General features: G+C 48.8%; 1 protein-coding gene across 5 annotated transcripts in view; it reads right to left on the bottom strand.

The window, feature by feature from the left end:
* Positions 1-12,010, bottom strand: part of ARMC9 (armadillo repeat containing 9) — a gene marked incomplete at its 3' end in the record, with an annotated part of 136,556 nt that extends 124,546 nt beyond the window's left edge. For all 5 annotated transcript variants that reach the window (XM_082841498.1, XM_082841494.1, XM_082841495.1 and 2 more), the window contains exons 1-3: positions 11,984-12,010; positions 4,189-4,276; positions 2,479-2,604 (exon numbers count right to left, since the gene is read on the bottom strand). In XM_082841498.1, the coding sequence (XP_082697624.1) occupies positions 2,479-2,604; positions 4,189-4,239 (177 nt within the window). In that variant the 5' untranslated portion in view covers positions 4,240-4,276; positions 11,984-12,010. The remainder of the gene's footprint in view (positions 1-2,478; positions 2,605-4,188; positions 4,277-11,983) is intronic.
* Positions 12,011-26,188: the final 14,178 nt, after the last annotated feature.

Genomic DNA, 26,188 nt, shown 5'->3' with positions numbered 1-26,188 from the left:
CTCACAGGAAAAACGACAACTGATCCATCACAAATAGCTGCTGCGTAATTCTGCAGATTTAGGTATAAGGCAGAATCACAAGAACTTCCTGTGACTCATGTTGTTTTCCTTTTTGTATCAAATGCCCAAGATCCTCAGACCTACATTTTGTGCTCAACTGCAAAAGCTTTTCTTGGAGTGCATTTTCTATAGAATCACCAGTTCCCCAACCCATCACCACCACTATTTACCACCATTATTTGGTCATTGTTCTTTTATACTTTTTTTAATGGTTTTACATTTTTTCTGTAAAACTGTCTTTTTTTTTAAGGTTACACATTTTATTTGTTTAGAATCAAACTTTTTAACATTATAAAATAGAAATGTACAGAGAACAATGTTACATTGTTTGGTCATCCTTAAGCCAAAGACATTCACTGATAAGGAATCTTCCACTGTGAATCTTACAAAAATGTTCTCTACGTCACGTGACCGAGAACAGCTGTCTCTGGATATTACCTTAGTCTGGAAGGGATTGGCATACATTTGAAAGAAACTCAGAATGTTTCAAAATAAGCCCTATAGTGAAATTCTACCTCTTCAAAACTGGCCTCTTTCTGTCTCTCAGCCCTGGAAACAGCGAAGGACAGCTGGTCAGCAACTGCAGGCAGGGCGGGTAGCAAAGGAAAGCAGAGGCAGCTAAGCACCGCCACCTCTGGAAGAACCTGGGGGAACCTGGCCAGAGGCTCCCCTTTTCTCGTCACTGACGGATGCAAAGGTGGAGGGGAGCCTCCCAAGGGTGTGCTGCTGGGGCCCGGCCCCGCCCCAGGCTCACCTCGGCTGAGCTCTGAGCGAACCCCGCGAGCCACTCTGGGGAGGACTGTCCTGCGAGAGGTCCAGGGACTGTGTGAGTGAGGTGACCGCAGACTCTCGTGGGTATTTTAAAGCCTGGAGTCAAGGTACTTTCTTAACATGGTTGGCAAAGGAGGTCTATGTGCCCAATGGCCCATCTACACTTTATTCTAAACTCTACCTTTGTAGACCTGGGACTACAAACCTTTGCTGTGCCACTATACTCCCAATTTATGAAGCATATTCTGTACCTGGAAATGGTCCCTGCGTTTAAAGTAATATCTACACATAAAGCAATCCAGTGTTACAACTCATAGGGTCACAAAATATTAACTTCTCAAATATAAACCATGATCACAGCCAGCATTATGAAGATCAGAAAATTTACACACCACCAATAATCACCTATAAACACACACACACACACACACACACACACACACACACACACACATACACACACACACACTCTTACAGAACTGTGCTTAGGGAAACTCTCCCTTTGCTGAGTGCCAACTTCACAAATGTCCCTAAGTCACTGCTCCAGGTATTTTTGTTTGGGAAATCTGTAATGGCAGGACACAGCTGTTCATTGAATGAGCAGAAAAGACAGGCTTCTCACAATCAGAAAGTTTCAAGGTCTTTCAAGTTAAGTACAGCCTCTGTTTCCATGTCTAGTAATGACTAGATTCTTGTTTCACGTTCTGAAAAGTTTGCTCCAGGGTTGGGAGGTATCATCAGGCTGCCCGATGCATCACTGACAGAAGAGCCTGTGTCTGAAGTGGTGGAAACTCAGAATCCAGGTGCGTGAGGACTGCAGGGGCACTGGGTCGGGGGCCATTGCGATGGTGCCCCTGCTCAATGGTACCCCGTGCCAGGCCACTGGGGAGTCGGGCTGTGGCCTGACCTCCAGCTACTCAGTGGGACTCTCAAACAGTCTCATATTTTTCTTAGAAGTATGTATATTGAAACAAATAAATTTATTAAAATAATAAAATCATGCAAAGCTGAAATACGCTGCCTCAGGAAACGGTATGTTCTCTTGTCACTGGATGTATTCACGGTGAATCAATCACTTACCTAGCATGTTACGAATGGGATGGAGCATCAAATAATGGTTGAAATGAGGACTTTTAAGATCCTGTCTAACCCTGAGAGTTGAGGACCATGTAATATGTGCCCTTTGCAGCCCACTGCCACAGGCTCACCGCTGCCCAGGCCTTGCTTTGAAAGGATGCTGCCTTGCATATGGCTCTCGCTCCCTGTCCCCTCCGACCTCCCCATCCTAGCAGGCAAGCACCATGAGGGCAGAGATTTTGTTTTGTTTTGTTCGTTGCTGTGTCTCCAGTACCTGGAATTCATAACCTAAAACTCCTCAGAATGGGGACCACATTAGTCTTAGTTTCTAAGCATTGCACGGTTTCTTCTTGCCAAGAAATGTATGTAAAAGATCTTATGTTGCCACCCATTTCCTAGGATACAGAGATTTGAAAATGACATGACTCATTTATCCATAAACATCTGCACAGTCTAAGAGTCACTGTGCCCAGGTCCCCAGAAATATTCCAACATTCTCTGGTGGCAGCATTTCTTACAAATTTGGAGCACCTTGATTATCTACAGAAATCAAAAAAAGTAAAATGTTACCTGGATTATCGATGATTTGGAGTCCCTTAAAGAGCCACATGCTGATTTAGGTAACGGTTTTCCTTTTATTTTGCATTCTTTTGAAAATATTTTCAAGGTGTCTTCAAATTCGGCAAAATCTAAATACTATTTAAAAAAGCGCATAAATGTATATATATTTCTCTGTTTTAACATCAACAAAGTAACCATCTTTGATGTAATTGTACCAGCTCAATATTATCACAAAATTTATAATGGGGTTAATGAACTGTCATCTTTGGGAGAAGTAATTTGGGATCCAGCTTAGAATTTACTTACTGATATACACACTAAAAAACTAGAAAGACAGTATCATAGAAAACATTTATTTACAGAAAATAAATTTGTTTTTAGAAGGAAAATGTGAGCTGCACTATAATTTATTTTTTAATTTTGGCCCCGTCGCACGGCTTGCGGGATCTCAGTTCCCCAACCAGGGATCGAACCCATGCCCTCGGCAGTGAAAGTGCAGAGTCTTAACCACTGGGCCACCAGGGAATTCCCTTATTATAATTATTAATAGAAAATAAGATGATATGTGCAGCAGCCTGAAAAAGGCAAAAGTGATCAAAGGACCTGACGGCTTGGGTCTAGTAGGTCTCTGGGAATTTGTTACTTGAAACAGAGGGATTAGAGGTAATGCTTGCCCCTAAGAACAAAAGGTAAGTCATTAAAAGATGGGCAAAGTCATCAGCCACCTTCAAACACTAATGATCCCCACCCCACCCCATCTTGAAACGCCCCTCTGCCTTGTGTTAGTGATATGCATTACTTCTACTCCTGCTCTCCACACTTCTCTGCCCTTCTTTACAGTTTGTGTCAGTCGTAACTTTCTGTTTCCACCTCCTCTAACTGTGGCTATTTCTCCAGGCCCTATCCACAATCCTCTGCTGTGACAGCTTTGAAAATTTATTCATGATCACAGCAAATTCCAAAGCTGTATTCCCAGGGTGGATGCCGTATCCTTGCTCCACGGCCATGTCTCTCAATGCCTACTGGACAGTTCAACCACCCAGTAAAACAGTAGCAACCACTTCTTCAGCACCAACTCCATGCCAGCCCCTACTACAGGCAGCAGAGAATACCAAAAAGCATAAGATGTGGGTCTTATCCTTCAAAAGCTTTCGGCGTAGGACACCTAAATGTCCATTAATAGGCAACAAGTTAAATAGATGATGATGCAGCCACTCAGTGAAATACCCTACGGCATTCAGAAGTATGAGGCAGATCACGGGAAGAGGTTCATACTGTACTACTGTTGACAGATGAAAGGCAAGCTGCAGAACAATGTGTGTGGTATCATCCCATTTTGTAAAACAAACTATAGTCGCGTGAACACATTTTGAATACTCATAGAAAAAAGTCTGGAAAGGTGATATACTAAGCCATTAACAGTGGTCACTGCAGGAGGGAAATTCACTGTTTATACTTCTATACTGTTTGAATCTGTTACCATGAGCATATGCTGCCTTTATAACTTTCTTTAAAGGAATTCTAAAAAGCAGCTTTACAATTTCAGTTTAGTTATGAAAACAAAATATAAATACATGGAAAATTATAAAAAGGAAAACAGATAACTGTAATGTAATGATAGAAACATTACAAGGCATTACAGAATTTCCTGCATTGTAAAATAGAAGTTTTACAAGTTTTCAAGATCTTTTTCTGTGACCTGTGTTTTGTAAAACATACCTCTTTCACTAGTCCAAGTAATTCTGATTCATGAGCCAGAATGTCCCCCATGTTGAACCGTTACTGTTAATTCTCACAGCAAAAATCTCTACAAGGCAAAAACATAAGACAAAGGCTATCATTCCAACTATCCGTAAAATAACAAAAAGATAGCTGTAGTGGGCAGAATAATGGCCCCCATGTCCTAATCCCCAGAACCTGTGAAAATATTAGGTTGCATAGAAGGGGTGGATTAAGGCTACAGCTGGAATTAAGGTTGCTGATCAGCTGACCTTAAAATAGGGAGAGTAGCCTGGATTATCTGGGGGACCCAACATAACCACAGGGGTCCTCATCAGGGAAAGAGGGAAGCAGGAAGGTTAGCGTCAGAGTGACGCAGTGGGGGAAAGACTCAACCCGCCGTTGCTGGCCTTGAAGATGGAGGAAGGGCCGGGAGCCAAGGAACGCGGGCGGCTTCTAGAACCTGCGAAAGGTAGTCAACTGACTCTCCTCTGGAGCATCCAGAGAGGAACAAGCCCTGCCAACGCCCTGAGCTTAGTCCTGTGAGACCCATTTCAGCCCTCTGGCCGCCAGAGCTGTAAGACGATAAATCTGCGTTGTTTTAAGCCACTAAATTTATGGTAATTTATTACAGTAGCGCTAGGAAATACAGTGGCTAAAGTCAAAAGTAATTCTCTCTTCTATGACAACTACTTAAAATGAACGTGATCAAGGACTGGAGCGTGGTATAAATGAGACAGTCAAGGATTGCTGGTGAGAGGCAGGAAGATTATTTTTCTTATTTAGAGTTTTCTAAAGTGCTATCACGTGGTATGTGTAATTCAAACAGTCAAGAGCATAAAGTGTATTTAGAACAAAATAGAGTGTAATGATAAAGTCAATTCATTTACTTTAAGAAAGGATACGCACTAGAATTAGTCTCATGGAAAAAACACAGAGTCACTAATCCCTCGCTCTGCTTCCAAGTAAAAAACATTAAACCCAGAAATAGAGTCACAGATGTAGAAAACAAACTTATGGTTACCAGGAGGGAAAGTGGGGGGACGGATAAACTGGAAGACTGGGACTGATATATACACAATACTATATGTAAAATATATAACTAATAAGGATCTACTGAATAGCACAGGGAACTCTACTCAATACTCTGTAATGACTTATATGGGAAAAGAATCTTAAAAAAGAGTGGATACATGCATATGTATAACTGATTCACTTTGCTGTATGAAACTGAAACTAACACACTGTAAATCAACTATACTCCAATAAAAAAATACAAAATAAAAAGTTTCTAAAAAATGCAAAAAAAAAATTAAACAGTCACAAAAAGATATCAGGTACTACTTAAAAGAAATCTTTTTTTTTTTTTTTTTTTTGCGGTACGTAGGCCTCTCACTGTTGCTGCCTCTCCCGTTGCGGAGCACAGGCTCCGGACGCGCAGGCTCAGTGGCCATGGCACGCGGGATCCTCCCAGACCAGGGCACGAACTCGTGTCCCCTGCATCGGCAGGCGGACTCTCAACCACTGCGCCACCAGGGAAGCCCCAAAAGAAACCTTTAATGTCACCCGAAGTCCACAGTCATTCGGCCTTACACTACCGGAAGAGGAGGTGGTGTGCATTTACACAACTGTTAACACAAGGTTCATACACCAGAGAATTTATTAGGTCAGTTTTTTAAAAATTAAGTGCAAGAATGTCCAACATCTTTTATATTTTCAAAACACTTAAATAAATAAAACGTCATGAACTTTTTAAAAGTAATTCTTTCTTCTCTTCCTGCCACCCCTCCCCAAGGTGTACCCAAAGCAGCCATTCCCTGGACCCCACTCCCAGTCTCCTCCCCGCGGCTGGTTGCCCATAACCTCAGAGGAATTACAAAGCCTGGGCTCTAATGCTAACTCTGCCATTCACTGGCACCTGATCTGGGGCACATCACTGGAACCTGTTTCTATCTGTAAAATAAAATGGAGAATTTATCAGATCTCTTCTAGTTCTAAGAATGCATGATTTGGGACTTCCCTGGGGGTCCAGTGGTTAAGACTCCACGCTCCCAATGCAGGGGGCCCAGGTTCGATCCCTGGTCAGGGAACTAGATCCCATGTGCATGCTGCAACTAAGAGACTAAGAGTTCACGTGCCACAACTAAGGAGCCCTTGAGCCGCAACTAAGAGCCAGTACAACCAAATAAATAAATAAATATTAAAAAAAAAAAAAAGAATGCGTGATTCTGTAACCTTACATTTTTCTGCCCATAACAGTGCATTCAGTTTGAAATATTTGAACACAAGTCCGGAAGACGAAATTTAGAAATCTCCCCCTTTTCATTCTCTCTGTCTCCCCATCGCTGTCTCGTGCCTTTGTCTCTCCCAAGGTCCCTCCACACCACCTCCCATCACCTCCCTCTCCACCTCACTCCAATGTCTAAGCTACAACAAGGGATCTTTCCCCTCCTGTTCTCGACCCTCCCGTGGTTCCACCTCTAGATGAAGGCCAGGCTCCTTCGGCCCAACTCTCATCTCAAAGTCTACACCACTTGGCCTCTAACACTCTTCCTTTTGCTCCATAGGCTTGAGCCACGTGGGCCACCGTGCGGTTCCAGCACACACCCGCTGGACCCGCCCTGCACATGCCTGCCCTCCCTGAGGGCTCTGCTTTCACTGCCCCCTCTGCCTTGTGGGCCCTCCTCCAGGCATCCACATCCCACTCAAGTCTCTGCTTCAAAGTCACCCCCTCAGAGCCTTGCCCTGACCACCCTCTCTAAGGAGCCAGCCCTCGGTCACTTCCTACCCTTTCTGCTGCTTTACGTTTCTCAGCAGCACTAAGCACCCCCTGACAGGAACATCCTTCCATTAACATATCTGCTCACTGTCGCTCCCACCCCGGAGTACAGATTCCACGAGGAAGACACGCGTTCACTTGGCATCCCCAGTGACTGGACCAGTGCCTGGCACACTGTGGGTGCTCAAAATTACTTATTGAGCGAATGGAAAGAATTTCAGATATGAAGAAAATACGGCAAGGAAGGAGACAGAGCACGGAGGAGAGGAGTCTGGGGACATTTTAGAAAGGGTGGTCGGGGGACTTCCCTGGTGGTTCAGTGGTAAAGAATCTGCCTAACAATGCAGGGGAGGTGGGTTCGATCCCTGGTCAGGGAAGATCCCACATGCCGCAGAGCAACTAAGCCCTGCGCCACAACTGCCGAGCCTGCGCTCTAGAGCCAGCGAGCCACAACTACTGAGCCTGTGTGCCACAACTACTGAAGTCCACGCGCTACAACTACTGAAGACCGTGTGCCTAGAGCCCGTGCTCCGCAACAAGAGAAAGCCCGCGTGCAGCAACGAAGCCCCAATGCAGCCAAAATATAAAAAGAAAAAAAAAGAAAGGGTGGTCAGAGGAGGCCTCCCTGGGAACAGGAGTGGTGAGCAGAGATGTGAGAGAGCAGGCACTTCCCAGACCTGCGCAGACGGATTTGCAAGTGCTAAGGCTGCAGGTGCTGGGTCAGGGGTGCCGCTAGGGCAGAAGAGCAGGCAGGCTGTGGAGGCAATGAGGTGCCAGGGCCCAGTCCAGTAGGACTCGTGTAGGGGACTGGCCAGGCCGTTAGCCGGGCACAACGGGAGGCCGGGAGGGGGCTGACCCAACCTGGCTCACGTCTTGTAAGGAGCGCCATGTCTGCCGGGCCAAGAAGAGACTGCAGGGCCCCATGAGAGGAAACGAGTGATAAAGGGAGTTCGGACGAGCGGTAGGAACCGTGTGAAGTGTTCTGGTTCCAGATGTAAAGGCAGAGGTGGCCGGCTGCTGCTGGGCTGGATGTAGCATGTGCGGCGACAAGGTGAAGGGCGACACCTGGGGCCTGCACAGTTGGGTGAAGAGTAAGCCACTCGCTGATCTGGGGAAATTGGGGAGGGACGGTCTGAGAGCTAAATCAAGAGTTCTGTTCCGGCCCTAAATCTGAGATGCAGAGCAGACATTCAAGTGGGGGCGCTGAGAAGGCTGATGGAGTGAAGGCAGCAGCGGGAGCCGTGGAGGAAGTCGTCCGCGCAAAGATGGCGGTTCGGCAGATGAGCGCGGTGACTGATGTGACCCCTGCCCCGGGCAGAAAGTGCAGCTGGAGAGAAGGACAGGCCCAGGCTGAGCCCTGGGGCCCTCGGTACTGCGGGGTCGGCGAGACGGCAGACTAAGCAAGAACAGAGACTTGCTGGGAGACACGACCAGGACACTGTGCCACTCTGGAAGCCCAGTGAAGGTGCTTCCCACGTCAGCTGCGCCTGCGCGTGGTCAAGGGCGATGAGGACAGGAGAACTAATCCCTGGATTTGGCAAAATGGAGTTTGGCTGTGACCTTGATAAGAGCAGTGAGGACATGTGCCTGACTGGAAAGGGTTAAAGAGAGAAAGGGAAGTAAGGAAGGAGAGACAAAAAGGACAGAAGAGATGGCAAGGCGGCTGGAAAGAGATGGTTTTTTTAAGAAGGAAGATGTTGTAAGCAGCGTGTTTGTACGTTGATAGGAGTGACCCAGTTAGAGAAGGAAAAGTGGATGAGGCAGGAGAGAGAGGAGATGGTTAAGGAAGCAATGTCCTTGATGCGGCCAGTGTCCAGTGCGGGCCGGGCCTCACACAGGCATGGGGACAGGACATCTCCTGACACAGAGGGATGGCAGAGGATATGGGTAGTGACCAAAGAAACGGGCAGATTTAGTGATGAGAAGCAAAACAAGAAACAAGGTCATCAGCTGAGAGCAAGAAGCACGTTGGTAGTTTGAAGAGAAGGGAAGGTGGGAACCGAATCAACTATGGAAACACGGCAGGATTTCCAGTATTGAGAGTCTGCTTAAGATACATAGACTCGAGGGACTTCCTTGGTGGTCCAGTAGTTAAGAATCTACCTTCCAATGCAGGGACATGGGTTTGATCCCTGGTCGGGGACCTAAGATCCCACATGCTGTGGGGCAGGGGTCCCCAACCTCCAGGACTCAGACCGGTACCAGTCCGTGTCCTGTTAGGAATCGGGCTGCACAGCAACAGGTGAGCGGCAGGCGAGTGAGCGAAGCTTCATCTGCTGTTTCCCACCGCTCGCCATCGCGTGCATTATCGCCTGAACCATCCCCCACCCCGTCCATGGAAAAATTGTCTTCCACAGACCCGGTCCCTGGTGCCAAAGAGGTTGGGAACCTGCTGTGGGACAACTAAGCCTGCGCTCTGCAACTACTGAGCCTGCGCACTCTGGAGCCCGCACGCCACAACTAGAGAGTGCATGCGCCGCAACTACTGAGCCCGCGCACTCTGGAGCCCGCACGCCACAACTAGAGAGCACGTGTGCCGCAACTACTGAGCCCGCATGCTCTGGAGCCTGCATGCCACAGCGAAGGACCCCCCTCACCCATGCCGCAACAAAGATCCTGTGTGCCGCAACTAAGACCCAACACAGCCAAATAGATAGATAAATAATATTAAAAAAAAATACATGGACTTGAATCCCAAACAGAACCAGTCTGCACCATTTTGCACTTTTCTCCAGCCACTTTCAGCTGTCTGAGTTAGGTTAACAGGGTGAGGCTTTTGCAGGACAGGGGAAAGAGAAAACAAGCATAACAGCGATGGAGCATTGGAGTTAAGCTACGTTAAAGATGGGGGGAGGGAAGGTGCATAAGGGGGTTGTAAGGCAGTGAAAAAGTAATGGGGTCAGAGGCACATCAAAGTGAGCTTGAAAGACAGAAGGTGGTGCTCAGAGAGCAGGATGAATAGTTCAAATCAAGATTTTGAAGGTGGTGCAGTAATAAAAAGCTCGTGACCGCAGAAGTGGGCAAATGAGGAGGATGGAGGAAAAAGATGCCTATAAGTAAGGAGGACGAAGAAACTTGTGCAGCCAGGATTCTGAAACCCCTCAAAATGAAGCAGAGGAGGTGGAGACGTAGACAGTGAGCCAGGCGCTGCAGTCTTCAAGGGAAACAACGGTGGTAAAGCCCACGGCATGGACTTCAAAGGTGGGGGGGTAGGGGGTGATTGGGAAGTAGCAATGAGGAGCAAGCAGGACCCCCTGCCTGCCAGTTACACAAGGTGTGAGGAGAAAGACACCTCTGTGTCTGTCTGAGGACCACCCACCTCTCCAGCCTTCCTCTGGACCAACCACCAACCCCTGTCCCTGTTCCTGTCCCGGCTCCGTTCTTACTTCCCCATGTGAGGCCCCAGTAACACTGAACTCCAGCCCATTCCTCCTTACAAAATGCTCTTTCATGATTCTAAGCCTTTGGATGCACTCTTCTTCACCTCGTGGGCAAACTTGACACATCATACTGAGTCAAGGGCTTGACCTCCTTTACGAAGTCTTCCAGGAACCCCTCTCCTTTCTTCCCCATCAAGGCAATTCTCTCTCCTCTGGGGTACCTCTATATCCTACATTTACTTCTACTGTTATACTTATTACCCTATTTAAAAAGGCAGGCAGCTGTATTTAAATTTTGTATCTCTAGAACCTAGCAGAGTGCCTGGTAGGCACCCAAGACATGTGATAAATAAATGAAGTCCAAGCAGATGGAAAAGCATTTTGAAGGCCCTGGAACAAGAAAAATTTGTTGTTTTGAGAACTCAAGCTCCTTCCTACCTCAGGGCCTTTGCACATATTGTTCTCTCTGCCAGCAACACTCTTCCCCTTTCTTTTTTTCACCTGGCTAAGCCCTGTGCTTATAAACATCACTTCGTCAGAGAAGTTCTTTATGACCATCTTTTGAATAAGATTCTGCTATGATCATCTGTCAGTGAATGTGAGCCATCATTGGGTATTCTATTACTCTGACGTTCTTAAAAATTACAGAATTTTCTGTACACTTTTATATCATAATAAGTTCACTTATTGAGGGCTTATTGTATGCCATGCAAAACGCTTTGCATTTAATTTTCACAATAAACCTGAATGATGAATATGATTTATATTCTCCTTTTACAGATGAGGCAGCTGAGGCTCAGGGACGTTAAGGTGCTCCCAATAACTCAACTAGTAAGTAACAAGGTGGGAATTTAAATCCAGACTGATATTAACCACTACACAGTATTACCCCAAAGTTTGGACCACCTCAATCAGAATCACCTGGGATGCTTGTGAAATGAAAATTCCTAGCATCACTCTGAACTTACTGAACACAATGCCCAGAAATTGTTTTACACAATCTCTCCCGATGACTTTTATGCACGTTCAGGTTTGAGAACCACGGCTTTTCTTTATGCAAAAACTAGAGAAAACTTCTTCAATCACTCTTGAGGATTGCAGTGGCAGCTTCTGATTTCTATATAATAGGGATTTAGGGCCTACGAGCTGGTTGAATAAGGGGAAGACTATGGGATTTGTCTGGAAGACGAATTTGAATAGGAAGCATCCTGGTTTTGCTTAGATTGGATGAAGTCTGGACTCAACCTGGGTGCCTGGGGAGAGCGGTTAGCTGATGGCAGATAACGGAAGGGATGGATCTAAAAGCCCCAGGCCACCCTCTCGTGCCGCCACTCCCCAGCTGGACGACATGGAGCCCCTTTCAAGCTTGGCTCACTGAAGCAAAGATCAGGGACTACTTGTGGGAAGCAGCTGGGCCTGTCCTCGGGATATCCAGGCAGCCGCCTCGGGCCCACAAAGTCCAGGACAGCAGTCGAAAAGTGGGGTCATCCGGCAGCGGCTGCTGAGTTGGCGCGTCGGGGTTTTCCTCTGGGGAGAGGGCTCAGCAGAGCCTCGGCCCTCTGGCCCATCACCACTCCTCCCCGCCCGGGGACGGCGGGCTCGGGGGTGGCCCGGCCGCGTCGGGGGACGAGCTTACCTGCTGCTCTGACGCGGGCACATGCGCCTACCCTGCCCGGTCGCCCCTCGTCCAGCCGTCGCCCCGGCAACCGCCGCCGCCTGCCTGGCACCACGTGCAGCAGCGCAGCCAATCACCGGACGCGACCTACGCGGAGCATCCTGGGACAAACGGCGGAGCCTAGCGGGCTAAGTCTCGGGGCTTCCAGGCGACGGAAGTGAAGTCGCGGCTCGCAGTTCAGAGTCCGCTGCGGCTTGCAAGATGCTGGGCGGCGTCACCCGTCCTCCTCTCCACAACTTCTCATTGGTTCTTTTCCACAAACATTGCGCCTGGGGCTTCCCTGGTGGCGCAGTGCTTGAGAGTCCGCCTGCCGATGCAGGGGACACAGGTTCGTGCCCCGGTCCGGGAAGATCCCCCATGCCGCGGAGCGGCTGGGCCCGTGAGCCATGGCCGCTGAGCCTGCGCGTCCGGAGCCTGTGCTCCGCAACGAGAGAGGCCACAACAGTGAGAGGCCCGCGTACCGCAAAAGAAAAAATAAAAATTGCGCCTGGCGTTGTGCCTGGCTTTAGGGATGAGCCCGACCAGGCTGGAAACAAAACCATCAAGAGATTACAGTGTGGTGTGCGCGGAAAAAGATAGGCGTCGTTATTCCCATTTTACAGGAGCGACCCAGGGTCAATTTAGAACCAACAGGGTAGCCCAAGATCTGCCTTAAAGCTCCAGGCACCAGGTTCCACCCCACTGTAGCAGTTTCCAGGGATTTTAGAGAAACTTTTTTTTCCCCACGTGAAATGTGGGTTTTTAAAAGTGAAACAGGAGCACAAATCATCCCTGTCCTTGCGTGTGCTGCTTTTGAACTGAATTTCACCAGCACTGAAAGAGCACCTGCGAGTCGCCCAACTCTGGGCTGGAGGCTGGGGAGTTGGCTAGAGATGGAGAAAATCTCTCCCCACCCGGCATTGAGGACCAGATCTCCATGTTTCCATCTCCATGCTTCCAAGAAGGTGGAGACCACCAAGGCCAGAGACAGGGAAGAGGGCATGGAGAAGGTAGATATGCTTGCCTTTGAAGAAGCCCTAAGATGGTCTGTGGCCACCTCCCCAGGCCCCAGGCCTGCCAGTGCTCTTTTGAGATCTGAGAGTGTTTTCAAAGAAAGGTTGTATTTAGCAGGAAGAGACACATTGTCCAGGTAATATGAATTGAAAATAAACCTCACCATTCATAATGATAAAAGTTCACATCTATTGTCAACTCACTGTGTGCCAGGGATTGCCAGACAAAATACAGGACAACCAATTAAGTTTTAATTTCAGATGAGTTTTTAGTTAAGTATATCCCAAATATTGCCTTATTTTATTGTGCATATAGGACATTATATTTCCTGTATTTTTATTTGATAAATATGGCAACCCTATGAGTGCCCACTTGTATGTAATCCTCACACCACATCTATGAGATGGGTAATATTTTCAGGGGTTTACAGATTAACGATGTTGTACCTTACCTGAGCCCTCTGCTCCTGGGAAACAGTGATGGTTAAGAAATCCCCCCACCCTTTTGTGTTCTGGGAAGGAGCTTACCAAAAAGGACTACCCTTCGTCTTGTGACTTAGATAAGGCTCCTCATCCACTCTTCTTCGTGACTCCTGTAAGATTCATGGGCGAGGCCCTTGTTTACCTGTGACGAGGCCAAACATAGACCTTTCCCCTTTTGCTTGAACCTGCCCACCAGGCCAGTCACAGACCTTCCAAAGTCCTGCTCTTTGTCTCATGGTTGATTAGCTGAGATAAGAACTGTTTGTGCCCCCCCGAAACTAGTTAGATACAGAGATGAGCATGTCCTGTTCAGCTAATTGACTGAGATTTCCCCTGATGGCAAAATCAACCCAACTGTAAATCATCCTACTTGTAACCTGTCTAGCCCTCCCTCTACGAGTCCAAGGTAAAACCACCCTGTGGAGGCACTCTGATGTCTGACCTGGTTCGCTCTACCTATTGAAATAGCCTGAATAAAATCAACCTGCTTGTCCAGGTTTTGTCTTTGACAAGATGAATAACACAAAGAGGTTAAGAAATTCCTCCAAATTCACATAGCTAGGGAGTGATAGAACCAGAACTGAACACAAGACCTTGTGCCTTTGAACCCTAGGCTCTTAACTACAATAAAAACCACTCCAGGGAATTCCCTGGTGGTCTAGTGGTTAGGAATCTGCCCTTCCACTGCAGGGGACACGGGTTTCAATCCCTGGTCAGGGAACTAAGATCCCGCATGCTGCGCAACCCTGCCAAAGAAAAAGACAAAAACAAACAAAAAACCACTCCTGCTTTACTTTCTCTTACAAGTGCATTTGGCTCACGATAAGGATTGGTCACTTACAAGTGCATTTGCCTGATGAGCAGGATTTGCCCAGCATCCCATCCCATGACCACAGGGATGGGCATTACAGCCCAATCTGGACCAATATTGCCCCATCCTTCTGACAAGTGATTGGTTCAGGATAGGCATGTGACCCAAGCTGATCCAATGGAAGTCCTTCCCTGGGATTTTTCTGTTGAAGTGTGGTCAGTTCATTGTAAAATGTGACTCCAGAGCAGCCTACTGCCGTGTTCTTCATCTCATGGGAAGGCCTGAGAAAATGAAGCTGTCACCTAGAGAGATGCAAACAGAGCATGTTGGGGGCATCAGATCCTTGGTCCCAGACTCCTGAGTTCCCTGGAGCAGCCCTCACTCCATCCATTGCGTAAGCACTGCTCCCCCCCAACCCCAGCATCCTTCCAATCAACCATCATTTTCATTTAAACTGGTTCAAATTGAGTTTCTGTCACTTGCAACCAAAAGAAGTCTGACTATTAGAGACGTAATTTCTATATGTTATATCAACTGAAAATGGCTTAAAAATTTGTTTCTTGTTAAACAATTTAAGTTTATTTCCAGGGATGTGAGTCACATCACAGCACCCAGTAGTTCTGTGGCCTGGGTGAGGTTGGCAAAAAGATCCAGACCTTCAAATGGCCTTCCCAAAGGGCAAGCACAGAGGGCAGTATGTTGGTTTGAACTGAAGAGTAGATGCTACAGTGACCGAATTTGGTGGTTTTCTCGCAGGTTGACACATCTTGAGGACCAGCAAGGCATGGCTCACAAGGAACCTCTTTAGCTGTACCGCCAACCCTGTCACTAAGCATTTCCTGGCCTCATTGTTGTCTCAGCCTAAGCACCGATCCACTTGCCCCAAACCAACTTTACATTATGACTACTGCTTTCACGGTGAGACCTACATATGGACTTGAGAGGGTGTGGGTGAGACAGGGACAACTGGGCTACTAAATAGTTGGTTAATCATGACAGTGAAAAGAATAATTCCTGATGATAGAAGATGCACATAGTAACGCTGAATCTCCCTTTTCACCCTTCTCCCCACCTATATTTAATGTCCCATGAGCTCAGTTGAACCTGAGGTCAAGGGTAAGACATAGAACTCCTTGCTGCCCCTGGATGAAGCCTTTTACTGCTAATAGACAGACATCTGAAGCCAAAAGTGAAACTATGGCCGGTGAGGAGAGAATTTGGGAGGATGACCCACTGGCTTTCCCATGTATGGTCCCCAGATCAGCTGCCGCAGCAGCATCTGGGAGCTTGTTAGAAATGCACATTCTCAGGCCCCACCCAGACCTGCCGAATCAGAAACTCTGGGTGGGGCCCAGCAATCTAGGCGATTGGGACTGATGGGCGCCCCAAGTGTGGGAGCCGCTGGACTTGAAGGTCTCGGGTTGCGCGGGCTCTGGGCGGGAGCGGAAGCGAGCATCCCCCGGGCCCCGGCGCGGCGCGGGGAGCTGGGCTCTGCGAGGCCGGATCGGCGCCCGCCGCCCGCCCCGCCCTGGAAGCCGCACAGACGCCGCCCGCCCGCGCGTCTGGCTGGCTGGCGCGGGGACCAGGTGGAGCCGCGATCACCAACGCAGCCGCTCCGCCCCGAGAGGAAGCAAGCAAGACGCCCACGGAGTTTTCACCCAATGACCCTAATCTTGGGGGTGGGGGTGGGGGCGTCACTGCAGTGACCTCGGGCCTGGGAAGGATGGGGTCAGCGCGGGGCCTGGGTAGAGCTTAAGACAGCAGCCGTCGGACCTGACCTGGGCTCCGCCCAGGTGGAAGTTCGGCTCCTGCCGGGCCCCAGGCGCACCCGCGCCTCCTCCCGCGGTCATTTCCAGGAACCTGGACTCTGGCTGTGCCAGCCCGGCGGTCAGAGTGCAGAGCGGTTCCCAGAAATCACAGGCGCTCTGGAGCGGAGACAGTCCCCACCCGGGCGGCCCGGGCATCACTGTTTTCCTCCCGCGACCGGCCCCCAGCCCTGACCCTGGGAAGGAAGTCGGGGCAAAGACACTGGAGCGGCCTGGGGCACAGCAGCGCAGGCCAACCCCGCCTTCCCTCATTACAAGCTCTCTGGCCCTGTCCCTTTTCCTCCCGGCCTCAACTCCTTACAGAGTCGCGCCAGGGACGCAGAGGACTCCTTCACGTCCAGTGACAGAAACCTGTCTTGAAACAGCTTCAGCCAAAAGCGACTTTTCCTGGCTCCCATCACAGGAAAGTCAGGCGCAGCCCGCCTCCCTCAGGCAGAGCGGGAAGGAAGATCCCAGCAGTGCCTTCAGTTCTCGGCTTCTGTCTCTCTCCTCTGGGCTCTGCCAGGGGCTCTGTGTGGGGCGGGGACCGGAAGCCAGCTCTCCCCGTGGCGGGACCTGTGACCTGGGCCCGGGAGCAGCGAGCGGCGGCCTGGGCAGAGAGGCAGGGAGGACGAGCGAAGCCCTGTGGGAGCGCTCTCCCTGGAGTCTGGGGCCCAAGGGTCTGGTTCCCCTCTCTCCTGAGGCCTGGCTGCACCCTGTCCTTGACTCTTTAAGATGGCTTTGTGTGTATAAGATGAAGGCTGCTTCTGTGCTGAGCATGTTCACGTTGATGACCCACAAGGAAGAGTCTGGACTCCCACAGGCTCCCTGGGCAGGGCTGGCTGCCTCCCAGCCTCCCTGCCAGTGGGCGTGGGGCGGAGCTCCCTAGCATGGAGGAGGGAAGAGGGGACACAGACACTGCCTCAGCGTCCAGCTCGGTGACCTCCTTCTCCCTCCCGCTGGGACAGGGGAGGGGCCTCATCCTCCTCTGTATGGGTCCCAGCAGGGCCTGCCAAGATCCCTGGGGGAGGTGCTAAAGTAGGCAGAGATGTTGGAGCAGCTACAGTGTGGTGGCATCTTGTCCAGGCTCAGAAGTTTCTGGTAAATGGAGCTAAGGCAACCCCCGCCCCCCACCCTGAGTATTTGCTTTGAGGAGGGGCTGAGAAGCTGTCCAGGAAAAATGATATGAACTCTGTCCATCCCTAGGGTTCAGGCAAATATGGCCCAGCTGAGAACCTGTGATAGTCCTGATGGAGGTCAACCTGCAGGGGTAGAGGTCAGCCTGCAGGAGCTGAGCACATCCAGGAAGGAACGGGAGGGGCAGTATCATCAAACTCTGCAACAATCTGAGGCTTGGCCAGCTGGCCAGCTCTTAAAAGCAGCATCCCATCTCAGAGTCACAGATCTTTGGGACTGCAGTGACCATAGGCCATATAGGACCATAGGGATCACATGAGAAAACTGGAGAGTGAGAGAAGTCCATGGGAGGGGGACCTCCGCTGTGAGGTGAGCCTCCATCCACCCCTTTGAACTCCCGGGCTGGGAAGCCAGAGCCACTTAGAGGTAGCAGCACCTTTGCCCTGGGCCTGTTGGCCAGTGGGGACAGAGGAGGAGACGCTCTGAAGGTTTCCTAGCTGGGCTGTGAGTGGTGAAGCCCAAAAATCAAGGCCAGGCTGGGAGGGTGACGGGTGCCGTTTGTATGGAGATGAAGGAAATTTCTTTCTCCAGATTTTCTCGTAGGCTGAGCACTGGATTTGTTTGGAAGAAATATTTGGATAAGTCCTTTGGGGTAAGGGTGGGTGAGGAGCAGATGAGAACCCAAGGTCTCAGTGCTCTGCCTTCCAAGGGGGCTGGGTGCTAGCCCCGGGGTGCTGGCTAACCCACCGCTGCCTCCAGGGGTCACCCTTGATGGTGGTGCACCACGGTGGCCCTGCTCCCCAGCGTCCAGGCCTTGCTTTGAACCCCAAAGCCCTTGCGTCTAAACTATCCAGGTCTTTGGAAAGCCAGGTCTCGGGCCAGGCCAGCTGTGGCCACACAATCGTGCAGGCAGGCCTTTTGCTGTTCTCCCCAGCAGTGCCGAACCTAGAACACAGGTGTAGGCAAGGAGCCAAGACAAGGGACAGTTTTCTATCATCCTGGACCCAAGAGCCCTCAGGACCCTGGTATGCCTGCCTCCCATTTTCTAGAACCATCTGTCCTATGGAAATGTGTGTGTACCTGTCTGGAGGAAGTAACAGGGGCTGTAGACAGGTAACATTCTTTACTTGCCCTTGAAAGTCTGGCTCAGTCCAGATCCTCTGATCGGAGGTCTTGGGGGCAGGGGGCACAGGGCAGCCCAAGCCCTCTCGGGGGGCGGTGGGGGGCTCTGGGAGCCCCCTTCCCTCCAGGAAGCTGTGAGAGCTACAGGCCCCTGCCAGAGAAGAGCCCATTTATTTCCTCTGCCTGCTCAGCCCTCACATGGCCTTATAGGGTAGAGGCTGCGCAGAGGCCTGGCCCGCTGGGAAGAGCAGGCGGGGGGCCTCAGGGTCGCTCTCCATGGAGGCTGCGCCGTCGCCCTGGGTGTTGAGTCTCCACCTTCTCAGGCTCCCCCTTCCATCACATGCTTTGTAATATCCTCTTTCCTATCCTAAAATGAAATTCCCAGCTAATATAACCCCCTCACCCACCTGATTTTAAAATAATCATGATAATGCAATTTATTAAAAAACAATGTATTTTTCCATATGTAAGCACTTGGGCCGACTACACGGGAAGAAGAAAGCAGTCTGATGCACGTGGCCTCAGGCAGTTGCCCCTACAGACTGGCGCAGGGGTGTGATGGTGGCGACTGGGTAGTTCAAAAGGATGAGCAGCTCTTGGTAAAGCTCTGGACCAGACCGAGCCACGCGCGGCAAGATGTCCAGCATGGTGGGCTCCCACCAGGAACACCCGTTGGGTTCCCCAGTCATTGTGGGAACTAAAAATGCCTCCACCCTACCGATGTGGGAAATGCCTCCCTTCCAGGGGCAGCTATGCCTCACTCCTGAGAACTGCAGCTTCAGGCTGTGAGGGTGGAGGGGAGATGAACGTGAATCCACCAAGCCCAGACCCAGGAGCTAATAACCCCGTGTGGGGAGAGGTAAGGGACACAGTGAGGACAAACACAGGTATAATTCACGGTCACCACTTGGTGTCTCTGACTTCGCTCCCTCTGCTGGAGGACATGACACCATCAGGCTCCAGCAAAAAGCTTGATATCCCTACCCTCACTTCGTCATCGTCAGTGACCAAGTTGTTCAATTTGGCCTAAAATTTCTTTCAGATCCATGTTCTTCTCTTTATTGCTTCTGCCTCCTGCTTCGCTCAAGCCTCATCTCCCTGGTGGAAGACTGCAGTGGTTTCCTCTGACTCCCCCCACCCCCCACCACCAATTCAATCACCTCATCTGTCCCCTAGTACACCCTCTGTGTTAATTTGCTAGGGCTGCCATACAAAATACTAGACACCGGGTGGCTTAAACAGCAGAATTTTACTTTATTCCAGTTCTGGAGGCTGGAAACCCAAGATCAAGTGTTGGCGGGTTTGGTTTCTTCTGAGGCCTCTCTCTGCAGCTTGCAGATGGCCTCCCTCTTGCTCTCTCCTTCCATGGTTGCCCCTTGGTCTGTGTGTTGTTTGTCTTGTAAGGACACTAGTCATAGGATTAGGGCCCACCCATATGATTTCATCTTAACTACCTCCTGACAGGCCCTATCTCCATATACAGTCATATTCTGAGGTACTGGAGGTTAGGACTTCACTATACGAACTTTGAGGGGACACAGTTTAGCCCGTCGCACCCCTCTTTAATGGTTCTTCTTGAAGTAGTCTTTTGGTATCAAATGCCAGAAATTCAACTCTAAGTGCCTTGTGTTTTGCTTTAAAAAAGAGGAGAGCTTGTCACTCATGGAACTTCATAGTCTGGAGGCAGAGACACAGCTGGATCCGGAGCTTGTGTGATGCTCTTTGGATCCACCTCTGAGCTCGGGTTCCTCTGGGTTGGCATCATGTTCAGGCTCTTTGCGGAGCAAGGCTCAGCTTTAGGGCATGTCAAAAGTAGAAGAGAGAGTGGTTCCCAGTAGTTGGAACAGAGGTCCCAGAATTGGTCTTGTTTTCTCAGATTGGCCTGATGGGCTGTGTGTTCTTCCCTGAACCTGTCACCGAGGCCTGCGGGTGGAGTGTGCTGACCGGCAGCTGGGCTGAGCTAGGAGGTCAGCAGTTCCCTCAGGGAAGGCACAGACATCCGTTCCCAGAAGGGATGCAAATGGCGGCTGGTTTGCAAACGTTATAGAAGCTCACTGGAGAATGGGTGAATACACGAGTGAATGAGCTCCCTAGACCTTCTCTAACGCGGTACAGAAATGTGAACTAAGGCCAGTCGTCTATGGATTTAATTCCCACAGTTTGGTTTGGTCGCACTGGCTTTCCCCTCAGATGTGATGCTTTTCCATATTCCTTATTAGTATCAGCTCCACTGCCAGAGTGTGACTTTGTCTTGGACCAGTCAGTGGCTTGAGAATGTTGAGGGACTAAGCACAGATTACATGTCCCTGTTCAGGATAGATTAGGACCTTTAAAGACTCTAAGCACTGAAAAGATTATGGTGCCTCCCCCACGCCCCGTTGGCCCCATTAAAAATAAAAATATTTCTAAGCCACAGAATAAATGTAAGGAGGTCTAACAGCGTATTCATTTTCCCCATAAAGACTATTTTAATTGCAAATATATGTTGATCAAATTATTTTAAGAAAAATGAAATTATTTTTTCCTGGGCTTCTACCCTGCTGGCTCCAGCATGCACTTCTGCCCGCTGATGGGCAATTTAGCCCTGCCAGCCCCGCCTGAGCCCGCTGCCGGCTGAGGAGGTACTGGACTGCGTGAACACAGCCCCCCTGAGAACCCTGACGAGAAGAAAGGCTGAGGCACCTGTGTCTAGGCCTCTGTGGGGCTGGCTTGGGGCCTGGAGTTTCCAGGGCGAGGACTGACTGTTTGGCATCGCTCACAGGCACTGTCTGCTCGGGCAAGGCGACGTGCTTGCATCTCCCTGGTCACTGCAAGCCGCAGAAGGTCTCAGGCTGGGGGCTCCGGTGGGGCACTTCCCAGGAGAAGCAGTGCGTCGTGGCCGCCCCTGCTCCTCAGTATGCCCACCGCAGGGCTCTGGGGAAGAGAGCGAAGCATCTCATTAAATGGGCTGTTACCAGAGTTCGACAAACCCGAAGTCCTTTTTGCTGGTGAGCAGCAAGAGCCACAGTGAGTGCAGGCGAGCCTGGAGTTAGGGAAGCCAGCGGGCCTGCTGCCACGCATCACATGTACCACAGGCGAGACCTGCCCAAGGAGCCCAGCAGGACAGCATTCTCACTTGCTGCCACTTGGTCCACTGACCTGGTTTCTGGGGACCCTTCCTTTGGGGAATAATTCTGCCTCCAGGTATGTCCTGCATTGCTGCTGGAGACATCTGTCTTCTACGGAGGGCTTTTGCTGATGGCTGTGCTGTTGGAGGGGTTCTGGGGTCCTCACTACCCCCATATCCACACCCCGTCTAAACGCCAAGGGGACCCAAGTCTGGAGGCAGCTTTGTGTAGGACCGTGTTTCTCAGTGTGGTCTCAGGATCATCTCTATCAGGATCACCTGAGTGCCACTAAACTGGCTGATTTCTGAGTTGGACTCCAGGTCTGTCAAGTCACTGCCATGGTGGCTAAATAAGCAGAAGCAAACGAATCAGGTTTTGTAGTCAGACCTGGGTTTGAATTTGTCTCATAACTTACTGTGTACCCTCATCCTCTCTAAGTCCCATTTTGCGTAAAATGGGCTAGTAATATTTAGCTCACGATAGAATTGCGAGGATTGAAAATGGTAAAATGTGAATAAAGTGCTGAACAGTGCCTAGCTCACAGAAGCTAAACACACGTTTGGCACCATCATCGGTCCAGCCATCTGTCTGACCGTCTGTCTGTCCATCTGTCCATCTCATACTTACTGGGAGCCTAGTGCTCTAGGCACTAGGAATACATCAGTCATCAAAAACAAACTCCTTGTCCCCAGGAAGTTTACACACTAAACGGGGGATACAGACAATAAAGGAACATATGATAGGCAAGGTGGTTCTAAGTGCCATGGAGAAAAATAAATCAGGATCAAGTGTATCACCAGACTCCCCAATTATTTAACCTGGAGCCAACAGGCATTATGTCTCAAACACTGTGACAGGGACTTTGGGGGATATGTTGGGGCTTGCTCTTAAGGAGCTGGCTGGGCGATAAAAATCCCACACACACAGGAAATCACTGGAGAACAACGAATCACCTGCCACCCATGTATCATACACGCCTGGGAGCTGCTCAGAGGAAAGATGGATTGAATACCCCCACCAGGCTTCTAATCCAGGAACAAAGGAAGGGATATGCTTACTCCTTATTTTGGAGAGGCTAGTTCATACCCAGCATAAGCAGAAAGCCTTGTATGCGTATAAACCTCTTAAATCATTAGAACATGAATCAGGGCTTCTGAGAAAAGATCATGGCACGAGTCAGAGGCTGCTCACACCAGGTCGTGGGAATACAACTTGATGGAAAACTCTTTATCTGTCCAACTATTTGCCAAGTCCCAGCTCTGTGTAATGCCCAAGATCTCTGAAGGTAATTGTCTGCCAGATGCAATTTTATTATAAATAAATAACTCACTGATTTGGCAATCACTGAGTGCATGCACCAAAGGAACTGCCCAGATCCCAGCGAACAGATGGGAAATGCCCATCAGCAATGGGCTGTGTTGTAGAGGCAACGGGTGTTTGGAAATAATGCTTTTATTGACAATCCCTTTTTGAAAAGGCGTACTGGCTTAAGAGTATGGAGAAAGAAGACACAAACTTGGAGCAGAGTATGGAAGTAGAATAGCCAGAAAAATGGCTATTTGGAGGTCTGTTGCCCTTTGGATCAAACATGCCCAGAAAACTAATAGGCCAGGGACCAGCTCTGTGGAAAGACGAACTGGAAACACAACTGTAAAAGTGGTGCTTAATGTCAACCAGTCACTTCACTCTAATAAGTGCCTTCATGTGTAAAATGAGGGGTTAGACCATACCGTTCTGATTCAATTAAAATTTAGGGAATACGTTAGTGCTAGGTTCTTTAACCTAGATAGATTATCTCAAGATAACAGCGTCTAGTTCACAGGGTTGTCGTGAGGAATAATACATGTGATTCTTAGTATCTAGCATGTAGTAAGCATGTAATAATTAGCCATTATCATTTAATCCCCCAACCTTGAGATAAACATTATTTCCTCTGTACAGATGAGGAAACCACTAAGGGACAAGATCAGGATCTGAACCAAAGTCTGAAGCCAGAGTCTACGACCTTCCCATTATGCAGTTCTGTTTGGAAGGGCCCTCCCTTCCAGTTCTTAATTGTAAAAAATGAAAGGGTAGAAAAGGAACTTGAGCTCTAGAAACAATCAAGCTAAGCAACTTCTAAGGGATTTGCCGTGCAAAGCCGAAGTGTTGTCTCATTTATGACGAAGAAAATAAGGAGGCTGGGGAGAGGACTGAGACAAAGCCACCAAAGCTTCTTTGCCCACGCTCAGCTTCTTCTCATCATCTCATGCCAGTTAGAGATTTCAGACACACCATCTTGCACATATACATACACAAAGAAAAGCCAAGGTTCTCCAAGAGTAAAACCAACTGAACAACAGTCCTTAGAAGGATTGTTTAATCACTGCAGGAGATAAATAAGAAGACATTTGAATTAATCCCCTCATATGTCCTCATGGATTCTGTCCCAGTTGTTCTGTTAGTGCTCAGTTGTGGCTCTCACCATTCTCAACAGTACAGAGTCCAAGAATATATGATCATACATTGTGCGCTAGGGTTATAATGGTGAGCAAGACAAAAGTGGGGGAAGATATAGGCAAGTCAACTGGGCAATGAATAATAATATGGTGTGATAAGGACCATGGGGGCAATACTGGGTGCTGGGGAAGCAGAGAGGACCTAGTCCAGCTCTGGTGGGGGGAATTGGGGAGGGTTTCTTAGAAAAAGTCTCTTTAAATTGAGACCTAAAGAACTAACTAGTAGAATGTATACATATAGCTAATTCACTTCACTGTACAGCAGAAACTAACACAACATTGTAAAGCAATTACGCTCCAATAAAAAAAGAAAAAAAAAAGAAGCAACTAGTAGATTCACCAGACCTTGAGGGAGAGGCGGGAATAAAGAGAGAAGGGTATTTCAGGCAGAAGGAATAGTACGTGCAAAAGCCAGTTATCTCTAACTGGCATGAGATGATGAGAAGCTGAGCTTGGGCAAAGAAGCTTTGGTGGCTTTGTCTCAGTCCTCTCCCCAGCCTCCTTATTATCTTCATCATAAATGAGACAACACTTCGGCTTTCCACAACAAATCCCTTCAATGGATCTTTGAAGGAAGTGAAAGTGGTTCTAAGTGTGAGGTGGGAGAAGAGTGAAGAGATGGGAGGTTGGAGAGGTGAGTAGCAGCTAACGCCTTGCATAACTTTGTACACATAGAAAAGGATTTGCACATTATTCAACAAAGAACCACTGAGAGATTTTAAGCAGGAGACTAATATGGTTTGCAATTTAGAAAGATCAGTTTGGAGAATGGAGTAGAGTGGGCGAAGTCTAGAGGCAGACAGACAGTTAAGTACTTAAACTAGGGATAGTGAACAGTGGGGAAGGAGGGTGGACGAACTGGAGAGATACTTGAGAGGCTACACTGAGTCAAGGGTGAAGCCTTTCTGGATTTCTGGTTGGATCACCAGATCGAGGGGTTGTAATTAGCCTCAAGCGGGAGCAGAAGAGGCTGGACGTGCTTTGCTTATATGGTTTTAAGTGCCTGTGAGGCAGCCCAAATAGGGATGCCCAGGGAGTGGTTGGATGTGCACCCCCCTTGCCTTCAACTCTGAAACAGTGTGCCCCAATGACAACACTGGCAGTAACTGCTGCCATTTTCCCTTCTGTTTCTTCTATAGAATGTGTCAATTCTAGCTCCTCCTGTCCTGTTTTCATACGTGACTTTATTTGATATATCACTTTAGATTTCTTTGCACCTTAGTTATCTCGGTGCTGTGCGTATCTTAGGAAATCTTCTCGGAAAAAAAAATCAGGAAAAGAGATACAATCTCATCATAATCTGACCCAAGAGGCCATTTTACTTTAATAGCTTGCATTTTTTTTTTTTTTTTCGTTACGTGGGCCTCTCACTGTTGTGGCCTCTCCCGTTGCGGAGCACAAGCTCTGGACGCACAGGCTCAGCGGCCATGGCTCACGGGCCCAGCCGCTCCGCGGCATGTGGGATCTTCCTGGCCCGGGGCACGAATCTGTGTCCCCTGCATCGGCAGGTGGACTCTCAACCACTGTGCCACCAGGGAAGCCCAATAGCTTGCATTTTTAAAAGCTATAACCTTAAGATTTAAGACCAAGATACAAATTCTAAATTGCACTTCTTACCGGGAACTAGTGCTGACTGCTCCCTGAAGTTCAATCCACTTTTTTAGAAAGAATTTATTAACTTTGGCCAGAGACCCATGAATGTACCACTTCTCCCAGACTACTCAATTTTGGACAGTGACATCATTTACAGACTTCTGTTTTTTAAACATTTCATATATTAAGGGAAATGTTAGAGATAACTGTGTCTGAAATGCAAGCAATGTTAAGAGGTTGAACAGGAAGGACATAGCTAATGAGAGGCTAGGAAATGAGATAATCTCTTTTAGAGAATCATCTGATATTGAGGAAACAAGGAATTTACAAAGGAGGGGATACAATGAAATTAACCAACGAGTGGAGCCATCCTTTGGGATCAGTAACCTTTAGACCTGGACCTAACAACAAAGCTGTGGTAGATGAACGGATAGAGCTGATCTACCCAGGAGTTTGTTTCCTCTAAAAACAGGTTTTTTTTTTTTTTTTCTTTTCCAGACTCAGAAGGCTATATCTTAAATTAAGAAGTGAAAGAATCAAGGTTGGAATAAAGAGTTATTCGTGTATAAATGTTGGAAACTACCTACTTTTACTTTAATAGTTGAAGGCCAAGGCACA

The sequence above is a fragment of the Leucopleurus acutus genome (assembly GCF_964270905.1).
Source record: "Leucopleurus acutus genome assembly, chromosome: 6".
Taxonomy (NCBI): Eukaryota; Metazoa; Chordata; class Mammalia; order Artiodactyla; family Delphinidae; genus Leucopleurus; species Leucopleurus acutus.
This window is presented reverse-complemented; position numbering and strand designations above follow the sequence as displayed.